At 42.7% G+C, this 25,432-nt stretch overlaps 1 protein-coding gene across 1 annotated transcript; it reads left to right on the top strand.

The window, feature by feature from the left end:
- Window positions 1-1,916: 1,916 nt before the first annotated feature.
- Window positions 1,917-23,550, top strand: LOC115590349 (zinc finger protein 701-like). Its single transcript, XM_030431699.1, has 4 exons — window positions 1,917-2,304; window positions 4,047-4,239; window positions 4,921-5,150; window positions 22,856-23,550. Exons 1-4 carry the CDS (start codon window positions 2,112-2,114, stop codon window positions 23,287-23,289), a joined length of 1,050 nt encoding a protein of 349 aa, XP_030287559.1. The 5' UTR covers window positions 1,917-2,111; the 3' UTR covers window positions 23,290-23,550.
- Window positions 23,551-25,432: the final 1,882 nt, after the last annotated feature.

Below are 25,432 nucleotides of genomic sequence, written 5' to 3'. Positions count from 1 at the left end.
CTTCCAAAGGGATCAAGCTGAGCATTACCAACGTATTTTAACTGAAATGTGGAGGTTTTAATGTCCCTTAAAGTTTAACATATCTGGCGTTGGATGTTCAAAGGAGTAAAAGAGAAAAGAGAGTATAAACCCAATACTTACATTTAAATACGAGTTCTGCGCCACTTGAGGTCGCCATTATTTATTTATTTATTTCTTCTTTTCGGGCCCGCGATGAATCTTGGGATATGTGAGACCACGAAGTGTAGTAGCGGTGCACACTCGAAAAACAGGTAAAAGGAGTGTGCATTTGTGGGGTGCATTATGAGAACACTTTGAATTGGGACACCCTTCGCCGCACACTCGAAGTGTACAGACCCTGAATTGAGACACAGCTATTTTCTCTTCCTGCTTGACGTGTTGCTTCCAAATTCGTCCCGCCTGCAACACAGGTCGAAAACAAGTTCCTACTAACTCTAATAATCCAATAATCCATGAAATAAACAGTACAAAAATAAAGCATGCAACAAACCATCAAACAATTGACACAAATCTATTATACGGGAGACCAGGGATGGTTGTAACACTTTTTGCCTCAGCTCCTATAACATGCAGAATGTTTGCGGTACGGCGCTCAAATTTTGACACAAAGTACTCTTCTTTGTCTACTACAGATAGCTGTTGTTCAACTACATCACATAATTTGTTATTTGATGTCAAATGCAATGAGTGCCATTGGTCTACCAGGGTCTGTTGTAACACAACCTGGGGTCAATTGTAACAGTTAGATTGAATAACTAAAAACTGAGACCACACCACAAAATATGCATCTGTGAAGGTTTACTGTGCATGTGCCAACACTAAAGCATCTTACTGTACTTCACTAAGAAAATAAATAACTCCTCAACGATGGCTAAATAAAGAATCATGTCAGTGGTGTGTAACCTAACATTAGAAGAGCTTTCCTAAAGAACATTTTGTGATAATACCGACGAATGTTATACACATAAAAATGGAAACCTTCAGCAGGAGGTCGGAAGTAGCTCATAATCCACGTAAAGTCACAGGAAGATGTTTGACAGTTAGTAAAACCACAAACATGCACACTGTGTCTGTCTTAAATGATCAAACATGAACCTGAGTGTGTATCTGTGTGTGTAATCCATCTAATCAGAGGGATCAGAGTCACAGTGGTGACAGATGTACGCAGGTTTTCCAGGGGTGCAGTTTTTCATGGACCTAGAACTTACACTTAGCAATTTACACTTTTCTTTTGGTCTGTAATTTGCTGTGCATCAAAGACTTTTTGGCTGCTGTGACGATGATCCCTCACTGGGCAGCTTTCTTGAACCTTGTTCTCTGAGGTTTTGGTTTGGAGTCTTTGGTGACTGACCTCACAGTTTTACCCTGCCTCACTTCATCTGATGCAACTTTAAGTACATGTGTAGACACCCCTATTTGTTTTTCTTACTCACTGTCTTGGTATACTGAAATAAAAAGGAGTAGGATGAGAAAATATGTGAATTGTGATTCAGGGATGGTTGTAACATTTTCTTAAAAGGTGTTAAATTAATCTAGTAGTTGAATTAGAGGTAGCTGTGCTCTTCATATCAAACTCACTCACTATGTAACTTATGTAGGCTACTTCTTGGAGAAAGTCCCCAGACTCCCTTAAAAATGTCTCAATTTAGAGAATGTTGAGTTAAGAGACACTTTATAAACTCTGTGAAACTCTGTCTACATCACTTTCTGAACTATTCGAGCCTTCTTGTTCATTCGGTAAACGTTTTACATGAAGATATTCCTTTCTTTGTGTTAAAATAACGACATGTTTACACGTTAGAATAAAAACAAAGGAGGTTCGGTCAACGTGCAGCTGCGAGGTTTGTCCCAGTGGAGTTGCCGTAGCAAACCGTTTGAGGCTCGCGCTTCGCTGCGCCGCTCAGATCGCTTTTCTTGTGATTATTGATGATCGATTAGAGATGAGCCGTCCACGGTAGTGACGTAGTGACAGTCTGGATGAACGTGTGTGATGGACTTTGTGCTGTTTGATCTCAGACTCATCTCCCGCCAGATACAAGATACACACGTTAGCTTAGCATGCTAGCTGTAAACAGTGTGACTGTGTGAAAATGTCTAAAGTCCAGATTCTGAGATCGTTGGTGAAGCAGCGACTGACTGCGGCTGCTGAGGAGATATGTGCGCTGTTTGAAAGGACGATAGCAGAGTACGAGGAGGAACTGTGTCGGTCCACAGAGCAGAACCAGCGACACCGGAACCTACTGGACTCTGCTTTAACGCCTCAGCTTCGGTTACACAGAGCAGGTTCGTTCTCCTCCTTCTTCACTGTCGGCACCGACACAAATCTGCATCTTTCTTCAATAGCTTCCGGGTCATGTGACCCATTGACTCAGAACCAGAGCCGAACTGTGTCCAGATTCTGGTTGAGTGAGACACATCTATTTGTATTGGACTTTAGTGCTTTTTCTACTTTCAATTACTGTTTTACTGGGAAATCAGCATTTTTATCAATAGATTAGATTAGATATAACTTTTGTATATGTGACGGGTTGTGTCTGAGGTGGTTCTGTGGTGGTTCTGTGGTGGATGTGTCCTCTTTGTGTCTGGGGTCCAGGAAGGACAGCACGGCCACACAGGACTTGCTCTCAGTCTGGTTCCTTTTTAATGTAACAAAGCCGGTACAAAGGTTCTCTTTGCTGGTCCAAACATCAGTGACACACAGTCGTTATCCACAGTGTGATGCAACTGCAATCATTCAGATCTCCAGCTCGGGAGTATTTTCCTTTAGCTTTCAGAAAAGACTAATATAAAACACATTTCAATATTATTATAGTCTTTTTCTATATTCTTCAGTATAACACAAACATGTGATTGTATAGTGGTAATATTATGTCTGACTGTGTCATCTGATTCTCACTGTATGACCACCTAAACAATGAGAGCTGTTCTCTTTTACATTTACAATAAAGATCCCAAAACACTTTGTAAATAAACATTTTGTCCATAGACAATGTGGAAGAAAATACACATTTGAAATCACGTCTGGAAAGAGCCCTTTGGCCTCTAGACCTAAATGGTGATTCCTGTCTGTCCCCGGCACCCTGCAGATACACATTTGTGTAACACCAGTTGGTTTCAGGACGTCTGGACCTTGATCACTATGTTAAATGTGCCCCCACACCTTCCCCCCACCCTGCTGTTCACACTCTCCAAAGAGCAGACGCCCTCTCTTTGCCTTTTGTTTACCTTTTGTTTGAACCTGCCCTTCCTTGTTCTTTATTCTTACTGTATAAAATGCTACTGTTTCAATTGCTCTGGGTCCACTCAGCGGCTCAGATCCACTCTGTGCCCGTCAGTCCACCAGTTTACCGATATTCTTTGAATAAAACACATCACTGCAGCAAACTGCTCAACAGGACTTGAATGATTTCTTCAACAGTGGCAAGACAGATCTATTGTGTTTAACACACCTGTTAAGAAGCTGCCACTCAGTGGAGACAGATGGACAGATGCTACACAGCTGAGAACTGGGCACCTGTTAGCTTCAGGTAGCGCTGGAAGCTGCAGACTCTGGCTGGGTGCCACGCGTTCACGGTTCTATTCACGTTGTGCGAGTAGACATGAATCAGAGTTAACACCCTGCGATTACAGAAGTGCAAGTATTGCAGTTTTGTCTGAATGCAGCATAAAATCTTTATTTTTGGTGGAAGAAATCTTAAATTGGAGGTTATCAAGGAGCATGAAGCTTCAAAATGTAGGTGCAGAAAGACATGTGTATGAATTTTGAATCAACATTTAACTTGTGATTGTATTGTTGTTGATTTCTTTTTATTTACAGAGACAAATGTAGAGTTTTCAGAAGCAAATTTCCAACACAATATTGCACTTTTACACTGTTTGAATTCATCAAGATTTGTCATTTCTCATGATGTTCAGTGGAACAATGTGGGGTTACCTTTCCTCTCCAGTATTTGCCTAATATCATCCTGATTTGAACTTTTATCTGTCGGCCTAACATTTGTCTTTTTGTCTCCTGTGTCCTGCAGATGTCCAGCAGCTGTTGTTTGGTCAGAAAAAGGTTTCTCCCAAGCAGCAGGAGTGGAGCTCCAGTCTGGACCAGCAGGACCCAGAGCCCCCACACATTAAAGATGAACAGGAGGAACTGTGGACTAATCAGGAAGAAGCTGATATCACTGAGTTCACTTTCAAGCATGAAGATGATGATGAAGAGGAACCTCAGTCCTCGCAGCTTCATCAAAGACAGACTGAACAGATGGAAACAGAAGCTGACGGACAGGACTGTGGTGGACCAGAACCAGCCAGGAACTCAGTTCCAGATAGACATTTACAATCAGGGACTGAAGACAGGACAGGAGACTCTCCAGAACCTGAAGCTGAAGACTCTCCTGAACCTCAGGCGGAAGACTCTCCTGAACCTGTGACTGAAGACTCTCCTGAACCTGAAGCTGAAGACTCTCCTGGACCTGAGGCTGAAGACTCTCCTGAACCTCAGGCGGAAGACTCTCCTGAACCTGTGACTGAAGACTCTCCTGAACCTGAAGCTGAAGACTCTCCTGGACCTGAGGCTGAAGACTCTCCTGAACCTCAGGCGGAAGACTCTCCTGAACCTGTGACTGAAGACTCTCCTGAACCTGAAGCTGAAGACTCTCCTGGACCTGAGGCTGAAGACTCTCCAGAACCTGAGGCTGAAGACTCTCCTGAACCTCAGGCTGAAGACTCTCCTGAACCTGTGACTGAAGACTCTCCTGAACCTCAGGATGAAGACAAAGATGACGTCTGGAGTGAGACCAAAGAAACTCAGTCAAGTTCAAACTCTCAGAAAAACATTGAAGTCCCTGTAAGTGGTGTAGGATGGGTTACTGACAAGGAACAGTTTACTTCCTCTGACTGTGGTGAAAGGTCTAGCAAAAACTCAAAACTGATGATTTGTATGAGGATTCACACAGGAGAGAAACCATTTAGTTGTGGTGAATGTGGCCAAAGATTCAGCACACAGCAAAGTCTTAAAAGACACAGAAGGATTCACACAGGAGAGAAACCGTATGGTTGTGGTGAATGTGGTAAATTATTTACCCAACAGCAAAATCTTACCAGACACATGAGGATTCACACAGGAGAGAAACCGTATAGTTGTCTTGAATGTGGTTGAAGATTTACCTGACAGCAACATGATATCACACACATCATGAGATGAGACCAGTGAAAACAACTCAGTTCAGCACTTTCCTACAAGATAATTACAAATGTGTCTGTAGAGTTAAACATGTTGTCTAAATACTGACACAGTAGGAAGTTGGATATTGTTGTTTCACGAGAAACAAACATGTTTCCAGTTACTGCGTATTGAAAATGAATTTTGAGATCCGAACTGAAAGGGGGAAGTCTGAAACAAGACTCCAAAAGTGTTCAACCAAACGATGTGAGTAATGTTAAATGTTCTCATCGTTATTTTTGTGTTTTGTTCAGTGTTTGAGTTGTTGAGGAAACTGAATTTGTAATTCTGAAGATTCCTCTGAGCTGAAAGACACCTGTGAATGAAGTTTATCTGTCTTTGTTTAATCAACAAACACTGTGATGATTCGATCCCGTCCTCAGACCTCTGAACTCTTCTTCTATCCTGTCTTTCCAGCAGAGGTTTCAGGGACTCCTGTCCTGTTCAAGAAGTCTCTCTCTGAAATCTGGTGAGAGGTCACCTTTTGATCCTCAGAATCAGTTAATTATTGAGACATGACTTTGGAAATCCTCGTGGTAAACTCCAAACTCTTCTTTCCAACTTTTGGTAACAAAACAGATCTTATTATGTAACAGAACAGACTCTCTTTGTGGGAACCATGTCTGTAATGATGTCAGACTCTTACTGGTAGATTCCACTGAGCACATCTGCACTTCGTAATGATAATGGTTGTAACGGCCTCGTCCAGGGAACAGGCTTTCACATGGTGGTCATTTACAGACCTCTTACTTCCAGTTACTAGAAGAGTTCTCTGAATCTCTTGCAGATCCTAATTATTGGGGATTTTATATCCATTTAAAAAAGCCGCCTGAAGCCTTCTGACCCTCTAAGTGAAGCTTTTCTGTGATTTCATTCAGCTTGTTCATAAACAGACTCAGTCCAGTGGAAACACTCTCATTTGGTGACAATTGTATTCTGTTTTCTAACTTCAGAAGCACTTTACACTCCTTTTTATACATGTTGAGGTCATTCTTGTGGTAATTTCAAAGTAAATTAATAACAAACTTGATGAATACATGACATCATAATTACTTATCTACTTACCATTAAAGTTCTTGACATGTTGATACACTACTTATAATTAATGAGGGATATTTTAGTGTTTTTCTTTCTTTTGTGACATATCTGAATATTGTGAATATTTATGCTCCCCAAAAATAATGTGACACATTTTGTTTGACTTTTATTACATATCCACACACACACACAAACACACGTCTGGACACAGACATGTGTGCAGAAGATTGAAGCTGTGAGATATAAAAGATAATATTGCAAAACGTGTCAAGACGTGTTGGTGACTTCTTGGAACGGTTTGTTTACATTCCAGCAGCTGCTTCACTGGAAACAGCTCACAGTGAAAGTTCAGTTCAGTCCTGGTGTCAGTGGACGGTCAGGATCAGCAAAGTGACGACTGGCTGTGAACTGATGTCCTCCATGTGTTTCTGAAGTGAAGCTCAGCAAAGAGGACTTTGTGCTTGTTGTAGTTGCGACAGGAAGATGAAGATGTTTGTGGTGTTTGTGATCCTCGTGCACGGTAAGATAACCTTCCTCCCTCTGATCTGATCATCACCTCGGTCCAACGTCATGTCTTAATGTGGATCTGTGTCATCTTCACTTCATCAGTGTGTTTCAGCTGCAGGACCATGTTTTCTTCACAGAAACACATGAAGAACAGATGAAAGGCAGCAGATGTTCACTGTGTCTTTAAACCCTGATGAATGAAGAAGACTGTACAGTCACTCTGTCCTCACTTCTGTTCTTCAGGATTAGATCCCTGCAGCTAGTTCACATTCTGATGGCTTCTGTTCACAAATGTAATAATGATGCTTAGCTGACAGCAGCATCACATGTGGATGTAAATGTTGGCCTTCATTCACACAGAGTCTGAGTTGAGCTTTAGCAGCACAGCTTACAGGCTGCACACACTGCAGAGGACCACATTCACTCATGACATGAAATAAGGCTGCTGTCATTGACCCTCTCTGTCTGTGTGACCTCACAGTTTCCCAGCATGCCTCAGCTGTGGAGCTGTATGAGGGGGACCCGTTTGTCCTGCTGCCCTGTGACTTTCCCACTGATGAACTGAACCAGTCCTCAGTGGTGTGGAGCTGCTACGATCTCAATCCTTCCACCGTCCACCAGCATCAGCAGGAAGGTGACAAACTTAAAGACCAAAACCATCTTTACAGCGGCCAAACATCCATGAAGACTGACGCTCTGGAAACTGGAGACCTCAGCCTCAATCTGACAAAACTCCACCTCTCTGACAGCGGCTCCTACAACTGCACCGTCAGATGGGTCAGAAGGGGGATAAAGGAAAATCAGAGAGTGGTGGGGGTACAGCTGAAAGTCAAAGGTCGGCAACTAATCCTAAAACCTCCTGTAGATACAGATCAGAGTTCAGAGGTCAGAGGTCATGTTCTTTATGTTTCCAGTTTCCAAAGAACGATTCCCATCCTGGGCCACAGCTCTCCTGGTTCTCCTGGCTGTTGGACTTCTTGTTTCTGGAGCTCTTTTAGCACATTTTAGGCAGTATTTCATGTCAGGTATGTCACTACCACTACATTACCCATCATGCACCTGGGCAGCATCTTTACTCCAGTAGCTCCCTGACTATTGAGACAGACTGTTGATAGTGAGGTCTGGGATTATAAGAGAAGGATGAGACAGTGAGGTCTGGGATTATAAGAGAAGGATGAGACAGTGAGGTCTGGGATTATAAGAGAAGGATGAGACAGTGAGGTCTGGGATTATAAGGGAAGGATCAGACAGTGAGGTCTGGGATTATAAGGGAAGGATGAGACAGTGAGGTCTGGGATTATAAGAGAAGGATGAGCCAGTGAGGTCTGGGATTATAAGGGAAGGATGAGACAGTGAGGTCTGGGATTATAAGAGAAGGATGAGACAGTGAGGTCATGTTACCATCACAGTTCCTACTGCTGTCTGTGCAGCTGATGTTGTGGTTTGTTGTCCTCTCAGTCTACCAGTTGGAGGTAGATTCAGGGGCGGAGTCTGTCCAGCTGCCCTACAAAACCATAGTTCACCTGCCGAAAGACGCTGAAGTGGAGTGGAGGGATGGAGACAACTGGGAGGTCCATGTGTATCAGAACAGTTCTGACCAGCCTGAACAAGCGCACAGATGCTACAGAGGTCGAACAGAGATCAAGAGAAAACCGTTGAAACATGGAGACATCAGTCTGATCCTGAAATACCCCACAGACACAGACAGTAACACCTACACCTGTACCGTCTACAACAGGGAGGAAGACATCCTGATGGAGAAACAAGTGGTACTAAAAGTCAAAGGTCAGTACTGTAGATACAGGTCAGTACTGTAGATACAGGTCAGTACTGTATCTATTCATTGATTCAGTGAAAGCTTTTAGGAGAAGTCCTGGAGTTCCGGAGAAGAAAGCTTTCACTGACCAGGAGATTTGCCACCTGGAGAAACTGCTTCAAAAGGTGAAAAAGCAGTTAGATGATGATTAATGAGTCAAGTAGTTAAATAGTTATTCCATATTTTGTCTGTTTTGTTCACTCGTTTTTGTTTTACACCTTGTTTCTCTGCCATGGGAGACATAAGAATAGGCAGCTTGAACATAAATGGAGCAAGGGATGATGGGAAAAGGGCGTCTCTTTTCAAGCTGTGTTCTCTCAACAAGCTGGATGTTATTTTGGTACAGAGACACACAGTACTGCTGATAACCAGACTGACTGGAGGACAGAGTGGACTGCTGAAACCTTCTTCAGTCACAAACCAGTAACAGTTGTGGGGCTGGACTTGTTGTTTCCACAAACTTTCTTCCTCAGTCTGTAGAAAGTGAAGAAGTTATTAAAGGCCGTCTGTTAAAAGTGAGAGCAGTGTGTGAAGACGTAAAGATGGTGTTTATTAATATTGATGCTCCGGCTGTGGGAGTGGAGAGAGTGGTGTTTCTACATGTTTTAAATGAAGTGATTGATAAATGTAATAATGAGGAATATGTATTTATGGGTGGAGGTTGTAGCAGTACTGAGGACAGCAGGTCAGACAGGAACCATGCAGAGCCTCACGCTGCCTCTCACACTCGTCTGCTTCACCTCATGGAGGCTCAGGGGTTGTGTGATGTGTGGAGAGGCTTTCATGACAAACAGAGACAAACACCTGGACACACCTGAACATGACTCACTGTCTGTGGCCAGGCTTGGTTCTTTTATTGTTTTAAACATTATCTTAAAAAGTTGTGTTATCTGCCCTGTTGGCTTCTCTGTGTCCTTAAATCAGTGGTGGGATTTTTTGAAAAGTTCAAGTTACGCAACTCTGTAAGCAGTACACTCAGAATATCACAAAAACCTTGATAAGTTCAGTAAAAGCTCTGGAGTCTGAAGTGGAGGAATAATGAGACCTAGCTGAGACCACCAGAGACCAGAACCAGACTGAGACACTGAAGTTAAAAAGTCTCTTTTAGCTTCCTGCTGGATGTCTCAGCTCAGGGGGTTCTGGCTCACACTTGTTCTTTGGTCTGGAGTGTAAGAATGGACAGAAGAGGTTCATTCACAGTTTAAGGTCTGACACTGGGCAGCTGCTGACTGATCACACTGCAATCCACAAACATGCTGTCAACTTTTCTCCTTAGCAATCGAGCCTTTGTCGTAAACTTAGAGCTGACCTTCAGGTTCTGACTATTCTCTGACTACACCTTTGAAATTGTCTGACTATGTAGATGACGTGGTCATCCTGGTGGACAGCCAGCAGGATACTGATGTGTTGGTTAGAGATGTTGTACATTTTGGCTAAATATCCTCAGCCAAAGTCAACTGGGACAAAAGTGAACCTCTCAGTGTTGGTGGAGTGGAGAAGAAGCTCAGTGTGCCTGGAGGGTTGATCTGGAAGACGGAGGGCTGAGATATTTAGGAGGGTTTTTAGGTGATCCGTCATTTGTTCTTAATAACTGTGAGAATGTTCTCAAAAAATGTAAAGATTGTCTAGCAAGGTGAAAGTAGATTGAAACAAAAATGTCATACAGAGGTCGAGTTCTCATCACCAGCAATTGTCAAAGATCCAGGCTCTTCTTGTGGACTTCTGGGACAGATTGCACTGGGTGCCTCAGAGTGAGCTGTATCTGCTGAGGAATGAAGAAGGACAGAGCCTGATCCACCTGAGCAGAAGGGGGATACCACAGAGGTTTCTGAGTGGTCCTGCTGATTTAGTGGAGGCTGCTGGCTTTCACCATTTTAAGTAGGTTTGGTTGACTTGAACTCAACAGATCTTAGTGTTGATGGATTTAAAGCAGCCAAACATAAAGGAATTACCTGTGTTCCATTGTGGACTGTTTAAGGCGTGGAGCTTTCTAAAGAAGAAGAGGCTGGGACAACACAGCTCAGTGTACTGGCTGATCCAAGAACCGTTTTAGCCCAGCTTCTCAGGTGGGATCCATTCTGCTCAGGTGGTTTTGTATGTCTAATGTGGGAACTCTGGGACATGTAGATCAGCTCGCAGGCGCAAACATGGACAATGACGCTCCTCAATGCTGATGCAAATAGAAAATGAATGTATAAAATGTTTGTCAAATTTTTGCAGAGTGACAAACTGAATGGTAGAAGTGACACTCCGTTGAGAATGTTTATTAAGTATCGTTAAAATTCAAAATCCTCTCTCTCACTTTGTCTCTCTTTTTCTTGTTGTGGTTTGTTGTCCCCTCAGTCTACCAGGTGAAGGTGGATTCAGAGGCGGAGGCTGTCCAGCTGCCCTGCAAAACCACAGTTCACCTGCCTGAAGATGCTAAAGTGGGGTGGAGGGACAGTTATGACAGGAAGGTCCATGTGTATCAGAACGGTTCTGACCAGCCTGAAGAACAGGACAGTGGTTACAGAGGTCGTAAAGAGTTGAAGAGAAACCTGCTGGAACCTGGAGACCTCAGTCTGACCCTGAAATACCCAACAAACACAGACAGACACATCTACACATGCACCGTCTACAACAGGGAGGAACACATCCTGATGGAGAAACAAGTGGAGCTGAAGGTCAAAGGTCAGTACTGTAGATACAGGTATGTACTGTAGATACAGGTCAATACTGTAGATGATGTTGTGCTTTGTTTCCTCTCAGACTGTCGGGTGGAGGTGGAGGAGGAGGTGGAGTCTGTCCAGCTGCCATTCCAAACTACACCTGACCTGCCTGAAGATGCTAAAGTGAAGTGGAGGGACGAAGATGACATGAAGGTCCATGTGTATAAGAACAAATCTGACCAGCCTGAAGAACAGCACCAGGATTACAAAGACCGAACAGAGATGAAGAAAGACCTGCTGGAGACTGGAGACCTCAGTCTGACCCTGAAATACCCCAAAGAGACAGATACAGGAAGATACTGTTGTGGAGTCATCAACAAGGACGTCCTGAGAGGGAAAACAGTGAAGCTCAAAGTCAAAGGTCAGTATGAAGATACAGAACAGAGGTCTGTGAGTGTGTCTGTGGTTGGCTGCTTGTCTCTGGATGGTTGCTTGTCTCCAGTTGGTTGTTTGTCTGTGGTTGGTTGCTTGTGTAGTGTCTGTGTGTTTCTTACATATCCTGAGCTCTAAGACAATAGTGGATAGTGAGATGACAGGATGGGACAGGACCAGATGCTCCCCTGTAGACAAGTGTGGGAATGCCAAAGGGCAGTGGTCCCCATGACCAGGAGCCTTTATCAGTTCTGAGGTGTGCAGCAGCGACAGGAAGAGGCTCACACCAGAGGTTCAGAGCTAACTAAACGTATACATTGTCATCTATGTATAGAGAGACCATCCTGTCCACTTTAGCTGACATCAGCAAAGTTAAGTAACACACACAAGAGTTATTTCATAGGGGTTGTGAGGCAGACCCATCCCTCTTTTCTGCCATTGGATGGATGAACCTTTAACCCATCAAAGTGACCAATTAGGAGAAGTAGGCGGGTATGGAAAATAGACTCTAAAAAGGCCCCCGCACCAGACAAAGGGGGGTGGCAATTGGTGGATCTCCTAACATCGAAGGCTCGATAGGATTTCAGATAGAGCAGAGGGCAAAGCATTTTTGGCATTGCTTTTGCCATAGATTTGAGAACACCAGACGCGTGGCCGCACTTTGTTTGGGTGCTGGCTTGAGATCTGTTCAATAAAGACTGCTCATTCCACCTAGCCTGACCTCCGCAGAATTTCTTTTACCAACATACTACACGCCGACACCTTTGATGAAGACAGCCGGGAAACTACACTTGTCTCTGGTTGTTTGTCTCTGGTTGGCTGCTTGTCTCTGGTTGTTTGTCTCTGGTTGGCTGCTTGTCTCTAGTTGTTTGTCTGTGGTTGGTTGCTTGTCTCTGGTTGGCTGCTTGTCTCTGGTTGGCTGCTTGTCTCTGGTTGGCTGCTTGTCTCTGTCTAACTGTCCTCTGTCTGCTCTGCAGGGAGAACGCAGATCAAAGATGAAACAGTGGACATCAGGAAAAGAAGCAGCTCCACTGATCCGACACTGATGCGACTCCTCTGATGGCTGATCAATCTGTTTAATCAATATGTTGGTCAATGTATGATTATTGATCTGATGTGACTTTGGATCAGAGACATAATGGAGGTGAAGGACCTGATGCAGGACGGATGAAGACAGGAGGACACTTCGTGAGTTTCTTCACTCTGACTCCTACTAATGACTCCCACACACAGTCTACACACTCGCTATTGATGACTATTGATCAGTGAGGTTAGAGTGACGTCAAAGTGATGTCACATGGTCGTTTGGACTGAAACATGTGGTTTAGATCCTTTGAACTCTGACAGTAAAGCGTAAATACAACCTCAGATGTAGAGACAGCAGGTCTCTGCAGTAACAATATGTATCATTACATTTACAGAGTGTCTACAGATGGAAATACGTCACATTTAACACTTTTAAACACCTTTTTAATGCCACTTTATATTAAATTTAAGACCAAACCATTGATGGAAATACACACTAAAAGTGAAATATATATACACATATTGCATATGCTAATTATTGCTATGATCTTTAAAAATAAAAAGATGATTTAATCTATGAATAAATTCTTTCATATTTTAACTTTGTGGTACTCTGATGGTTAAAGGTTTCTTGCTGCATAAGTCCTGTCAACAGCTCAATGTGGGTCTTTGTTCCCATTTGATTTGACAATCTTCTCAGTAATGTGACCAAAAATATTTAAGACCCGTCGAATCTCAACTTCAGACACTGTAAGACTTCTGAAGGAGTCGTGGCCCCCCTGCTTTAACCTCACATATAACTGTTAGCTTTCTGTTCAAAGCATCTTAAACCTAAACCTCAGTTCTGTAAAATCATCGTAGTTTTCTATGAACTGTGACTTTCTCTGTAGCTCTTTGTCAGACTCACCCAGAACGCCCTGGTGTGCAGAGCGCTGACCTTTCAGCTGAAATAGATCCACTCTTTTATTCTCAGTTGTTCTATTTTATACTTTATTCAATAACACAAAAGACGACTTCTGTGGATTCATCTTTTATTTGTTCACTTCTCTACAAGGAGACTCTCACACCTTCATGTACACACACACTGTTGTAAAATCAGTAATTTGTTACTGTTGAGAAGGCGATGTACCACCAGCTAGTGACTCTGTTCTGAATAAAGACATGTGAATTAACAGGTTATGGGCCCAGGAGCGTCAATAAAAAGCTATTTTGTGATATAAACAGTGTTGTGGGATTCACAATGGAAGATATATTGCTTATTGACAAGCTGAGCAGACCATGGAAATTTCAGATGGAGCACCTGCTAAAAGCAAAAGGACTGTGGGGAATTCAGTGGTGGACAGTAACGGAGTAAATTTACTTGAGTACTGTACTTAAGTACATATCCAGAGGATTTGTACTTTACTTGAGTATTAGATTTTTTTGGTACTTATTATTCTTACTTGAATACATTTCCAAGACAAATATTTTTACTTTTACTCGAGTTAATTTCTAGGAAGGCTGAAAAGTACTTGTTACTTTCAGGTCTGCTCTTTTTTTTTTCTTTTTTTTTCTAAAATACTATTTGACACAAGCTGTGTTTGTCAAAGAAAGAAACCTATCACAGTGCATGCTCTCCACTGGGATCTACTTAAAAGTGGAAATACGTCATCCCTCTCCATAAGGATACCACCAAAGTAGCCACGCTCTCGACTGTGTTTGTCAACACAAAACCGCGACAATGGCTGCATCAGATGTAGTTTTTTGTAAACCAGTGATTCTCAACCAGTGGTCTGGGGACAACATTGGTCTTTGAGGGGGTTCCAGTTCCCAACTTAGCTAAATGATAGAGAGTTAGTTGGATGGTGCAGGTTCATTTGGTTGCAGTTTTAATGATTGTTAATAAACATCTGCATCTGCAACATCTGCTGTCCTTCTGTGATCCCATTCATTTTATTAGTTTTTATAGGTGTTTCTGCAGGCTTTATATAACATTGTGGTCCTAAAAGCAAGCACATCAGTGCAATGTAGTAATTCATTGATGAGAAAAATAAGAATTGTACTCTTACTCTCACTTTTACTTAAAGTAAATTTAAAAGCATGTACTTTTGGATACTTAAGTACCTTTAAAAGCAAGTGCTTTTTTACTCATACTCGATTAACATGTCGACTGAGCTACTTTTACTTGTAACGGAGTAAATTTTGACCAGTAGTATTTGTACTCTTACTCAAGTACTGAGGTCGAGTACTCTGTCCATCTCTGGGGGCATTGTAATGGAAATGGATGTGCTAGTAGCAGATGCTAATGCTAATGCACGAGCTGAATTTGAACGACGGAAAGAAAAGTCATTTCCCGTCTTGGTGCTGAATGTAAGCACACCCCAGTTGTATCTGATAACAAGCTGTCAGACTCTAGAAGAGGCGTGGGATATGCTGTGAGGACATTTTGAGAGAGACACTCTTGCAAATAAACTGTTCCTAAAGATGAAATACTTCAGATCTGAAATGAAGGAAGGAGAACATTTAACTGAACATTTAAAACAAATGAAGGAATTGATTGACCAGTTTGGAGCAATAGGTGCTGTAATTGAAGAGGAAGTCCAGATTGTAACTCTCGTGGGTAGTTTGCCATCAAGCTATGCTACAATTGTCATTGCATTAGAAACAAAAATGGGCGACTTGACACTGCAGTTTGTTCAGCAAGCATTAATAAATGAAGAACAAAAGCGAGTGCAAACTGATGATAATTATGGTGGTTCTGCCATGTCAACTTCCATGTCAACACAATTTAGTGGAGACATGCAGCCTAATTCTAAGGCTGTGGGAGCTGACAGATCCAACTCATGGAGATGTTACAAATGTGGAAAAGAAGGTCATATAAAACATGCCTGTCCAAGTGAAGAAGAAAAGGGAAAAATTAAATCCACAAGGCCAAAAGCATGATGTGTGAAGATAGTTGTCACAACAGGCTCAGTGGTTGATTGGCTCTGGACCATGAATGCACATGACTTATTTCAAAGAATGTCTACAAGACAACATTTTTCAGAACCACAGTCTGTAAAACTTGGTGATGGCAGGGTGGTGGATGCACTAGGACTTGGCAGCATCTAACTCAGAATGACATTCAAAGTCAGTGTTGTGAAAAATGTCACAATGCATGATGTGCTGTATGTTCGGAAGTTTTCTGGGAATCTTTTCTCACTGGGAGCTGCTACCAGAAAAGGAAATACAGTGCAGCTCAAGAAGTCTCGCTGCTACATACGTGGAAAAGATGGAGCTCTTCAAGGGATGGGAACACAAAGATCTGATGGGCTATATCAGCTGGATGTTGAGGGAAGTGTGCCTGTGTGTCACGGTGCATCAGTAGCAGCCAGCCTATGGCATCAGCGCCTGGGTCACACCAGCAAGTTAAAAATCTGGTAAATGGAGTATAATTTACTGCAGATAAAGAAGCTACCATCTGTGAAGCCTGTGTCGAGGGCAAGCTGTCTAGAAAACCACACAAGCCAGTGGGAGAGATTCGCTCCAAATGTAAGTTGCAGTTGATCCATAGTGATGTCTGTGGACCCATGCAGACTGAGTCAATAGGTGGAGCTAAGTACTTTCTGAGTTTTATTGATGATTATTCTAGATGCTGCAAAGTGAACTTCCTGAAACAGAAAAGTGAAGATCTTAGCAAATTCAAGGAATTTGAAAAAACATTCTCCAATTAGTGTGGGCAGAAAGTCACAAGGCTGAGAACAGATAATGGTGGGCAATACACATCCAGGGAATTTCAAGAATACTTGAAAGCTCAAGGTATCCACCATGAGATGACTGTACCTCACACACCGCAGCAAAATGGTGTTGCAGAAAGAAAAAATAGGACACTCATTGAAGCAGCTAGAAGTATGCTGTCTCATACTAAGTTGCCAAACATGTACTGGGCAGAGGCTGTAGCAACTGAAGTTTATATACAGGACAGGTTGCCCACATCTGTTCTAAAGAAAGAGACACCCTACCAAAGGTGGAGTGGCAAAAAGCCGGACCTGAGTCACATGAGAGTTTTTTGCTGTGTTGATTATGCACATGTCCCAGACACAGAAAGAGGAAAACTGGACAAGAAAGCTGTGAAGCTTCGCTTAATGGGATATGCAAACAATGCACAGGGCTACCATCTGTTGGATGGAGAAAAAAGGAGGATTCTCAATCGTTGGAATGTCATCTTCAATGAATCAGACTTCGGCTTGAAACGGGAAGCGGAAGTATCCTGTTCAGAGAATGAAATATCGATCAATACAGATAAACAGAGGACATCAGCTGACGGGGCCACTGTCAGTGAATCTGCTAGAGAAAGCAGCAGAATTAGAAAGTGTCCAAAGAGATATGGATATGATGAGTTTGCTGACATAGCAACTGTTGATCATTTTGCCAAAGTGTGTTGTGTTACAGAGCCAAACACACTAAAAGAAGCATTGAGGAGTCATAATGCAAAGGAATGGTGGGAGGCGGCTGACTTGGAACATGAGTCACTGCTAGAATGATGAGACGTGGGAATTAGTGGATTTGCCAAAGGAACGCAAAGCTATGGGATCAAGGTGGGTGTTCAAAGTCAAGCATCACAGTGATGGACGAGTGGAGAGACACAAGAGGGTACCTGGCTGAAGAGATTGCTGACTGATCTTGGAATAAGTGATTCACCTACAGTGACCATGGAGGACAATCAAGGAGACATCGCAATCGCAAAGAATCCTTTCAATCATTCTAAACATAAAAACAGACTAAACACATAGACATTCGCTACCATACATTGGTGAATGTGTGCAAAATGGGCAAATATGAGTGCAGTATTGTCCAACAGTTGATATGAAGGCAGATATCTTGACCAAGCCACTGACAAGACAAAAGTTTGAGTACCTCAGAGGAGAGATTGGACTTTACCCTGTTTAAGTCTGCCTCATATGCTTACTGTACTGTTTACTGCTCAATATGTTATGGAACCTGTAAGCAAGGTAAAAAGAAGTAAGGAAAACAAATCTTGCAAGTTTGAAAATATTTAATATTTTGACATAATTTGTGAGGTCAAGCACTGATTTTAGTTGTGGAAATCACTTAAGTGCTTAAATGCTGGTGTAAAATTAAGTGGGAGTGTTGAAAACAGTAATTTGACAGTGTTGAGAAGGCGTTGTACCGCCACCTAGTGACTGCTTTTGAAAAGTGTTTTCTGTTCTGAATAAAGACAAGTAAAATAACGACACTCACACATCTTCATGTACACAGACATGAAGATCAAATCTGATGGATCAGAGTCACTTTTAAATTATATTATATTTATTATATTATATTATGATATATTACATTACATTACATGATATAATGTTATACAGTATATATGGAGCACGTACATGTAGATAGTTCCTTATCAATTAATCTAGTGGCTGAATTAGAGGTAGCTGTGCTCTTCATATCAAACTCACTCATTAAGTAACTTATGTAGGCTACTTCTTGGAGAAAGTTCCCAGACTCCCTTAAAAAATGTCTCAATTTAATGAGTTGTTGAGCTAAGAGACACTTTATAAACTCTGTGAAACTCTATCTACATCACTTCCAGAACTATTTGAGCCTTCTTGTTCATTCGGCAAACGTTTCACATGAAGATATTCCTTTCTTTGTGTTAAAATAACGACATGTTCACACGTTAGAATGAAAACGAAGGAGTTCGGTTAACGCGCAGCTGCGAGGTTTGTCCCAGTGGAGTTGCCGTAGCAAACCGTCAGAGGCTCGCACTGCGCTGCGCCGCTCAGATCGCTTTTCTTCTGATTATTGATGATCGATTAGAGATGAGCCGTCCACGGTAGTGACGTAGTGACAGTCTGGATGAACGTGTGTGATGGACTTTGTGCTGTTTGCTCTCAGACTCATCTCCCGCCAGATACAAGTATACACACGTTAGCTTAGCATGCTAGCTGTAAACAGTGTGACTGTGTGAAAATGTCTAAAGTCCAGATTCTGAGATCGTTGGTGAAGCAGCGACTGACTGCGGCTGCTGAGGAGATATGTGCGCTGTTTGAAAGGACGATAGCAGAGTACGAGGAGGAACTGTGTCGGTCCACAGAGCAGAACCAGCGACACCGGAACCTACTGGACTCTGCTTTAACGCCTCAGCTTCGGTTACACAGAGCAGGTTCGTTCTCCCCCTTCTTCACTGTCGGCACCGACACAAATCTGCATCTTTGTTCAATAGCTTCCGGGTCATGTGACCCATTGACTCAGAACCAGAGCCGAACTGTGTCCAGATTCTGGTTGAGTGAGACACATCTCTTTGTATTGGACTTTAGTGCTTTTTCTGCTTTCAGTTCATATTCTGTTGGGAAATCAGCATTTTTATCAATAGATTAGATCAGCTTAGATGTAACTTGTTTACATGTATATTCAGTGTTTTTAGCCAGCAGCTTCCAGGTCATGTGACCCTTTAACTCAAAGTCCACCCTGAAATGTCTCCCTATAGGTGAGATCAACACATCCAGGTACTTTGCACTTGTGTCACCTTCCAGTCACAAAAACAATCCTTCTGATTTGTAAAAAAAAACTGTGGTTACAACTTTACAAAGACTGTTTTTAGATTCACTTCCATCTACAGACACAATCGCTCACATGTCATTCACTCAGTGACATCATGAACTGACCTGAGGTCAGGTGTTTGACCCAGACGGTCACATATTGACTGGCCGGGTCTCACCACTTTCTGCAGGACCTCCTGGTCTGAGGCGTTACAGTTCTCAGAGCAGCTGGAGCTGCAGCCAGTCGTCTATGTAGAGACGAGTGTGAGTGAGCTGCTTCCTCCTGAAGTCCACAATGATCTCTGATGTGTTGTCCACATTCAGGTCCAAATTGTTGAGGTGACACCAGTCAACCAGACGCTTCTGCTCCTCTCTGTACTCCAGCTGTTCTTTGACCCTGATGAGGCCCACACTGTTGTGTGGCCCGTGTACTTAATGATGTGATTTGTACTGAACCTTGCAGAACCGTCGAGGGTCATCAAGGTGAAGAGCAGTGGGCTCAGGCTCAGATGTAGTGCTCAGGATATGGTAGCTTCTAGGGGTGTCAACGTTTATATTTTTTTCTACACGTGTAAACGGGGCTTCTAATTTTATGCTTTAGAAAGAGATTTATGATCTCTTTCTAAAGCAGTTGCGGTAGCACCGATGCCAGCAGCAGTCTCCCTCCAAATTGTTCGGGTGTTTCCATCGCAGGTGGTTTAGCATGGATCCCGTGCTGTTGTTGTAAGCCAACTTTGCCTGACATAGCCTACACTCAACTTGATTTCCACTGGCAGTTTGTTAAAAAAACACACAGTGCTCCGCTTGTTGACCGCCGCCATCGTGTCCCCCAGTCAACTTGAAGTTATGTGACGCGACACTGGCTGTGGCTGCGGGATTTTTTTTTTATATCAATGTAACATTGTGCCCCATTCATCTATTATGTATGCGGATATGCGCTAGTGGGAAAATTTAAGTGTAAAGTTAGTTAACTTAATGTTATTATCTGAAGCTTTCAGGCAACATTATCTTACTTTCACTTTAAAAAATTGCGTCCGTCCAATTTTCCTTCGGGCGTCGATATCAATTTATAGCGGGTCAGCTCTGGTACGCAATGTAATCTGGGCTACCGTCGGAAAACGGGTCGATGCAGTGACCCGTGCAAGACTCTGCTCTAAGTGACCATTTAAATCCTCTAGCCAATTATCAAGCTAAATATCTAACATGCTAGTTAACGTCAAAGACTGCTGTGGAAGACGACGGTAAAATATTTCCACTGGATTTATTTATGCCTGAATTTTTAAGGTGTGGCGGCTTTTATTTTGCCGTGATGGTGTGCCACAGTCAATTACATGTAGGGGAAACCCTGAATACTATATATATTGATGAGAAATTAACAGTTGGTCCGTCCGCTCTTTAAGCACATGGTCAGGTATATTGTCAGGACCTGCAGCTTTCTGTAGGTCGACTCTCCTCAGTGTCCAATGGACATCAGCTGGGTTGAGACTGAGAACCTGGTCGTCCTGGTGAAGGGGGCTTTAATGGTGGGTGTGTTATTTAGTGCATCAAACTGTCCAAAGTAGTTATTGAGGTCATTTAGGAAGTCCGTGTTGCTGTCACAGTGGGGGGAGTGGGCCTGTAGTCATGTGATTTATACCCTGTAACAATTGTCTGGTGTCCCTAGAGTCATGGAAGTGACTCTGGATCTTTGACTGTCAGCCTGCTTTGCATTCCTGATCGCTCAGTTCAGGTTGAGGTTGATTATTCAAAGCAGTCCTGCAACACACTTATGCCCAGTCAGAGGAGCCCAGGTGGGGCGGCAGACTGCTTTAAAAGCCCCCTTGATGTTAGTGTACTGATGGTGTAGTGTGTAAACTCCCCGAGTCACAGAGTCCTCATGTTGGTGATAACCAGGGAGAACCTTCTTCATGTTGGCCTGGTTGAAGTCTGCAGCAACAGAGACCTCTCCAACAGGATGTGTGGACTGTAGCTCACTGATGGAGCAGTACTGAGTGTTCAAGACCTCCTCAGTGTCTTCACTGGGGAAATGTATACTGCCATGATGACATCACAGTACATTCCCTGGGTATGTAGAGAGGGCAACATATAACAGTCAGGAGTTTAATGTAGGAGAGCAGTGACTAGAGACTGTTGTGGGATTTGTACCAGTAGTTATTTATGTATATTCACTCCACCAGCCCGAGTTTTACCCCTGAGAGTGCAGCTCCTGACCGCCCAGAATGATGTTAGCCCCTCCAGGTAAATGGTGTCCGGGACGGTTGAGTTCAGCCAAGTCTCAGTGAAAATCAGGGCTCAACAGTCTCTACTGTCCCTCCTGGATGCTAATTTCCAGCCTCAGGTAGCATGAATTCAGACTTTTTACAAGGCTGCATTATGATGTATGATTTATTGATTGCGGTCAAATCACAGAGGAATCTCTTTGTTTTGGGTTCACACCAATGTGGCAAGACAGATCTATTGTATTTAACACATCTGTTGAGAAGCTGCCACTCAGTGGAGACAGATGGACAGATGCTACACAGCTGAGAACTGTTCACCTGTTAGCTTCAGGTAGCGCTGGAAGCTGCAGACTCTGGCTGGGTGCCACGTGTTTATGGTTATCTCTATTCATGTTGCGTCAAAATGTAGGTGCAGAAAATCATAAGCAAGAATTTTGAATCAATATTTAACTTGTGATTGTATTGTTGTTGATTTCTTTTTATTTACAGAGACAAATGTAGAATTTTTAGAATAACATTTCCAGCACAATATTACACATATTCACACTGTTTGAATTCATAAAGATTTTTTATTTCTCATGATGTTCAGTGGAACAATGTGGGGTTACCTGTCCACTCCAGTATTTGGCTAAATTTAAAATTATCGTCCTAACATTTGTCTTTTTGTCTACTGTGTCCCGCAGATGTCCAGAGGCTGTTGTTTGGTCAGAAAAAGGTTTCTCCCAAGCAGCAGGAGTGGAGCTCCAGTCTGGACCAGCAGGACCCAGAGCCCCCACACATTAAAGATGAACAGGAGGAACTGTGGACTTATCAGGAGGAAGCTGATATCACTGAGTTCACTTTCACTCTTGTTCCTGTGAAGCATGAAGATGATGATGAGGTGAAACCTCAGTCCTCGCAGACTCATCAAAGACAAACTGAACAAATGGAAGCAGAATCTGACGGACAGGACTGTGGTGGACCAGAACCAGCCAGGAACTCAGTTCCAGATAGACATTTACAATCAGGGACTGAAGACAGGACAGGAGACTCTCCTGAACCTGAAGCTGAAGACTCTCCTGAATCTCAGGCTGAAGACTCTCCTGAACCTGAAGCTGAAGACTCTCCTGAATCTCAAGCTGAAGACTCTACTGAATCTGAGACTGAAGACTCTCCTGAACCTCAGGCTGAAGACTCTCCTGAATCTGAAGCTGAAGACTCTCCTGAATCTCAGGCTGAAGACTCTCCTGAACCTGAAGCTGAAGACTCTCCTGAATCTCAGGCTGAAGACTCTCCTGAACCTGAAGCTGAAGACTCTCCTGAACCTGAAGCTGAAGACTCTACTGAACCTGAGACTGAAGACTCTCCTGAACCTCAGGCTGAAGACTCTCCTGAACCTGAAGCTGAAGACAATTATGATGTTTGGAGTGAGACCAAAGAACCTCAGTCATTTAGTTGTTGTGAATGTGGTAAAAGATTCAACTACCAGTGCCATCTCGACAGACACAGAAGGATTCACACAGGAGAGAAACCGTTTAGTTGTCGTGAATGTTGTAAAAGATTCACCCAACAGCAAAATCTTATCAGACACACAAAGATTCACACAGGAGAGAAACCGTTCAGTTGTGGTGAATGTGGTAAAAGATTCAGCCAAAAGCAAGATCTTATCAGACACAGGAGGATTCACACAGGAGAGAAACCATATAGTTGTGGTGAATGTTGTCAAAGGTTCAACTACCCGGGTGATCTTAAGAGTAGTGATGGCGAGATGAAGCTTCATGAAGCATTGAAGCTTTCCATCCAATTGGTTCACACATGGGCCAAAGCTTCATGGTGCTTCATTTGCTCTACTGTGCCATCAAGTGGACAATGAATGTAAAACAGGCAGAGTGATTGTAATGACACCAGGGCTTGAAGCTTTGAATTGAATTGTGCTTAAATGATAATGCAAATAAACAAATAATATACTCATTAATATAGTGTCTGTTTTTCTGATATAATGATGACAGAGGGGAAAGTTGAAACAAATTGGGGAGAGGGTTGTGATGTGAATGTGTTACTCGGGACAAAATGTAACGCATACAATGAGGAAATTGTATTAATTTAAAAACAACAACTTCTCCACTGTGCTGGGCTTGGGCAGTTTCTTTTTCTTTTTCTTTTTTTTTGTTTTTAAGATTTTTTCCAGTCATAGACAACTTTATTTATGACAGTGGATAGATTGGAAAAATGGGAGAGAGAGGGGGTGTGACATGCAGCAAAGGTACTCCAGCCGGGATTCGAACCGGGGTCCTCTGCGTTGTGACATGCGCTCTAACCACTCAACTACTTATGCGCACAGTCCAGTTTTTTTTTTAAAGGATTTGAGGTGATGGGGGACCTCCATTGTGTTTCGTTGCCTCTCATATTTCGAATCACATGCCAAAGCCACAAACCTGAATCAGTCACGTGGTACAGCCGGCTCGCGAGGCTTCGAACGTCGCTACATACGTCATCAACACAAGCCTCGATACGCGCTTCACAAAAATCTTCCTTGACTACTCGACACACGCTTCGAAGCCTCGGCACGGAAGACACATCACTACTTAAGAGACACAGAAGGATTCACTCAGGAGAGAAACCATTTAGTTGTTGTGAATGTGGTAAAAGATTCAGCACACAGCCAACTCTTATCAGACACATGAGGATTCACACAGGAGAGAAACCATTTAGTTGTGGTGAATGTTGTCAAAAATTCAACTTCCAGGGCGATCTTCAGAGACACAGAAAGATTCACACAGGAGAGAAACCATTTAGTTGTGGTGAATGTGGTAAAAGATTTACCCGACAGCAAAATCTTCTCTCCCACACAAAGATTCACACAGGATAGACATCGTCAAAGTTGTTGTGAATGTTGTTAAAGATTCAGCTGACAGCAAAATCGTATCACACACATCAGGATTCACACAGGAGAAAAAACATTTTCTTGCTCTGAATGTGGTAAATAATTAAATAATACATTTAGACATAAGAGAAGTATGACCTGACACATGGCTGTGCACACAGGAGAGAAACTCTTCTGTTGCAGCGATTGTAAGAAAACATTCAGCCCACGTGGCACGTTAAATAAACACAAGTGTGATTGTTGTAACACTTCACAGCTTCATCATAACCAAACTTAGAGGTTCAGCTGAACAGATGGACATGGAACTGAAAGTGGGAAGTCTGAAACAAGACTCGGAAAGTATTCAACCAAACTGTGTGAGTTAAATGTTAAATGTTCTCACGGTTATTTTTGTGTTGTTTTCAGTGTTTGAGTTGTTGAGGAAACTGAATGTGTTCTATTTAAATATGTTAAATTTGTTATCTGTCTTTGTTTAATCAACAAACACTGTGATGATTCGATCCCGTCCTCAGACCTCTGAACTCTTCTTCTATCCTGTCTTTCCAGCAGAGGTTTCAGGGACTCTGTGTGTCTGTTGTCAGATCAGTTGAGCGTCCTATTCGTGACACCAGTGTTGTGTCGACAGTTTGTCTAATAAAGAATTCACAAACAACAGAATGTCTTTCTGGTGTTTATTCAATGATTTGTTACTGTGGACACAGTACAGAGTGTTTTTCTGTAAGGAGAGTTTACTTGTCTGAGCTTTTGTGAAGTTTAAAGGGGAATTCTGGATCTTTTTAATCTGGACCTATATTTACATGTTTGATATGCAAATGATTTATACTTCATGAATGTTTTGGATCCGTCCAGTTGATCTCCTCAGCTGGCAGCCATGACACAACTGCAACGTGATCCTTATGGGCAACTCCGACCGTCAAACTTCAGTCCACTAGAAGTGTTTTTGTCTCTGACAGGCTGAGGTTGTTATTCTCAGAGTCTGACAGAAAATATTCCTACAGAGACCGTTTTGTTAAATAATAAGATTAGTTTTGTATCCAGAAACACAAGTCCTGTTCAAGAAGTCTCACTGTGAAATCTGGTGAGAGGTCACCTTATGATCCTCAGAATCAGTTAAATATTGAGACATGACTTT

This window comes from Sparus aurata, chromosome 10, assembly GCF_900880675.1.
Source record: "Sparus aurata chromosome 10, fSpaAur1.1, whole genome shotgun sequence".
Lineage (NCBI taxonomy): Eukaryota > Metazoa > Chordata > Actinopteri > Spariformes > Sparidae > Sparus > Sparus aurata.
This window is presented reverse-complemented; position numbering and strand designations above follow the sequence as displayed.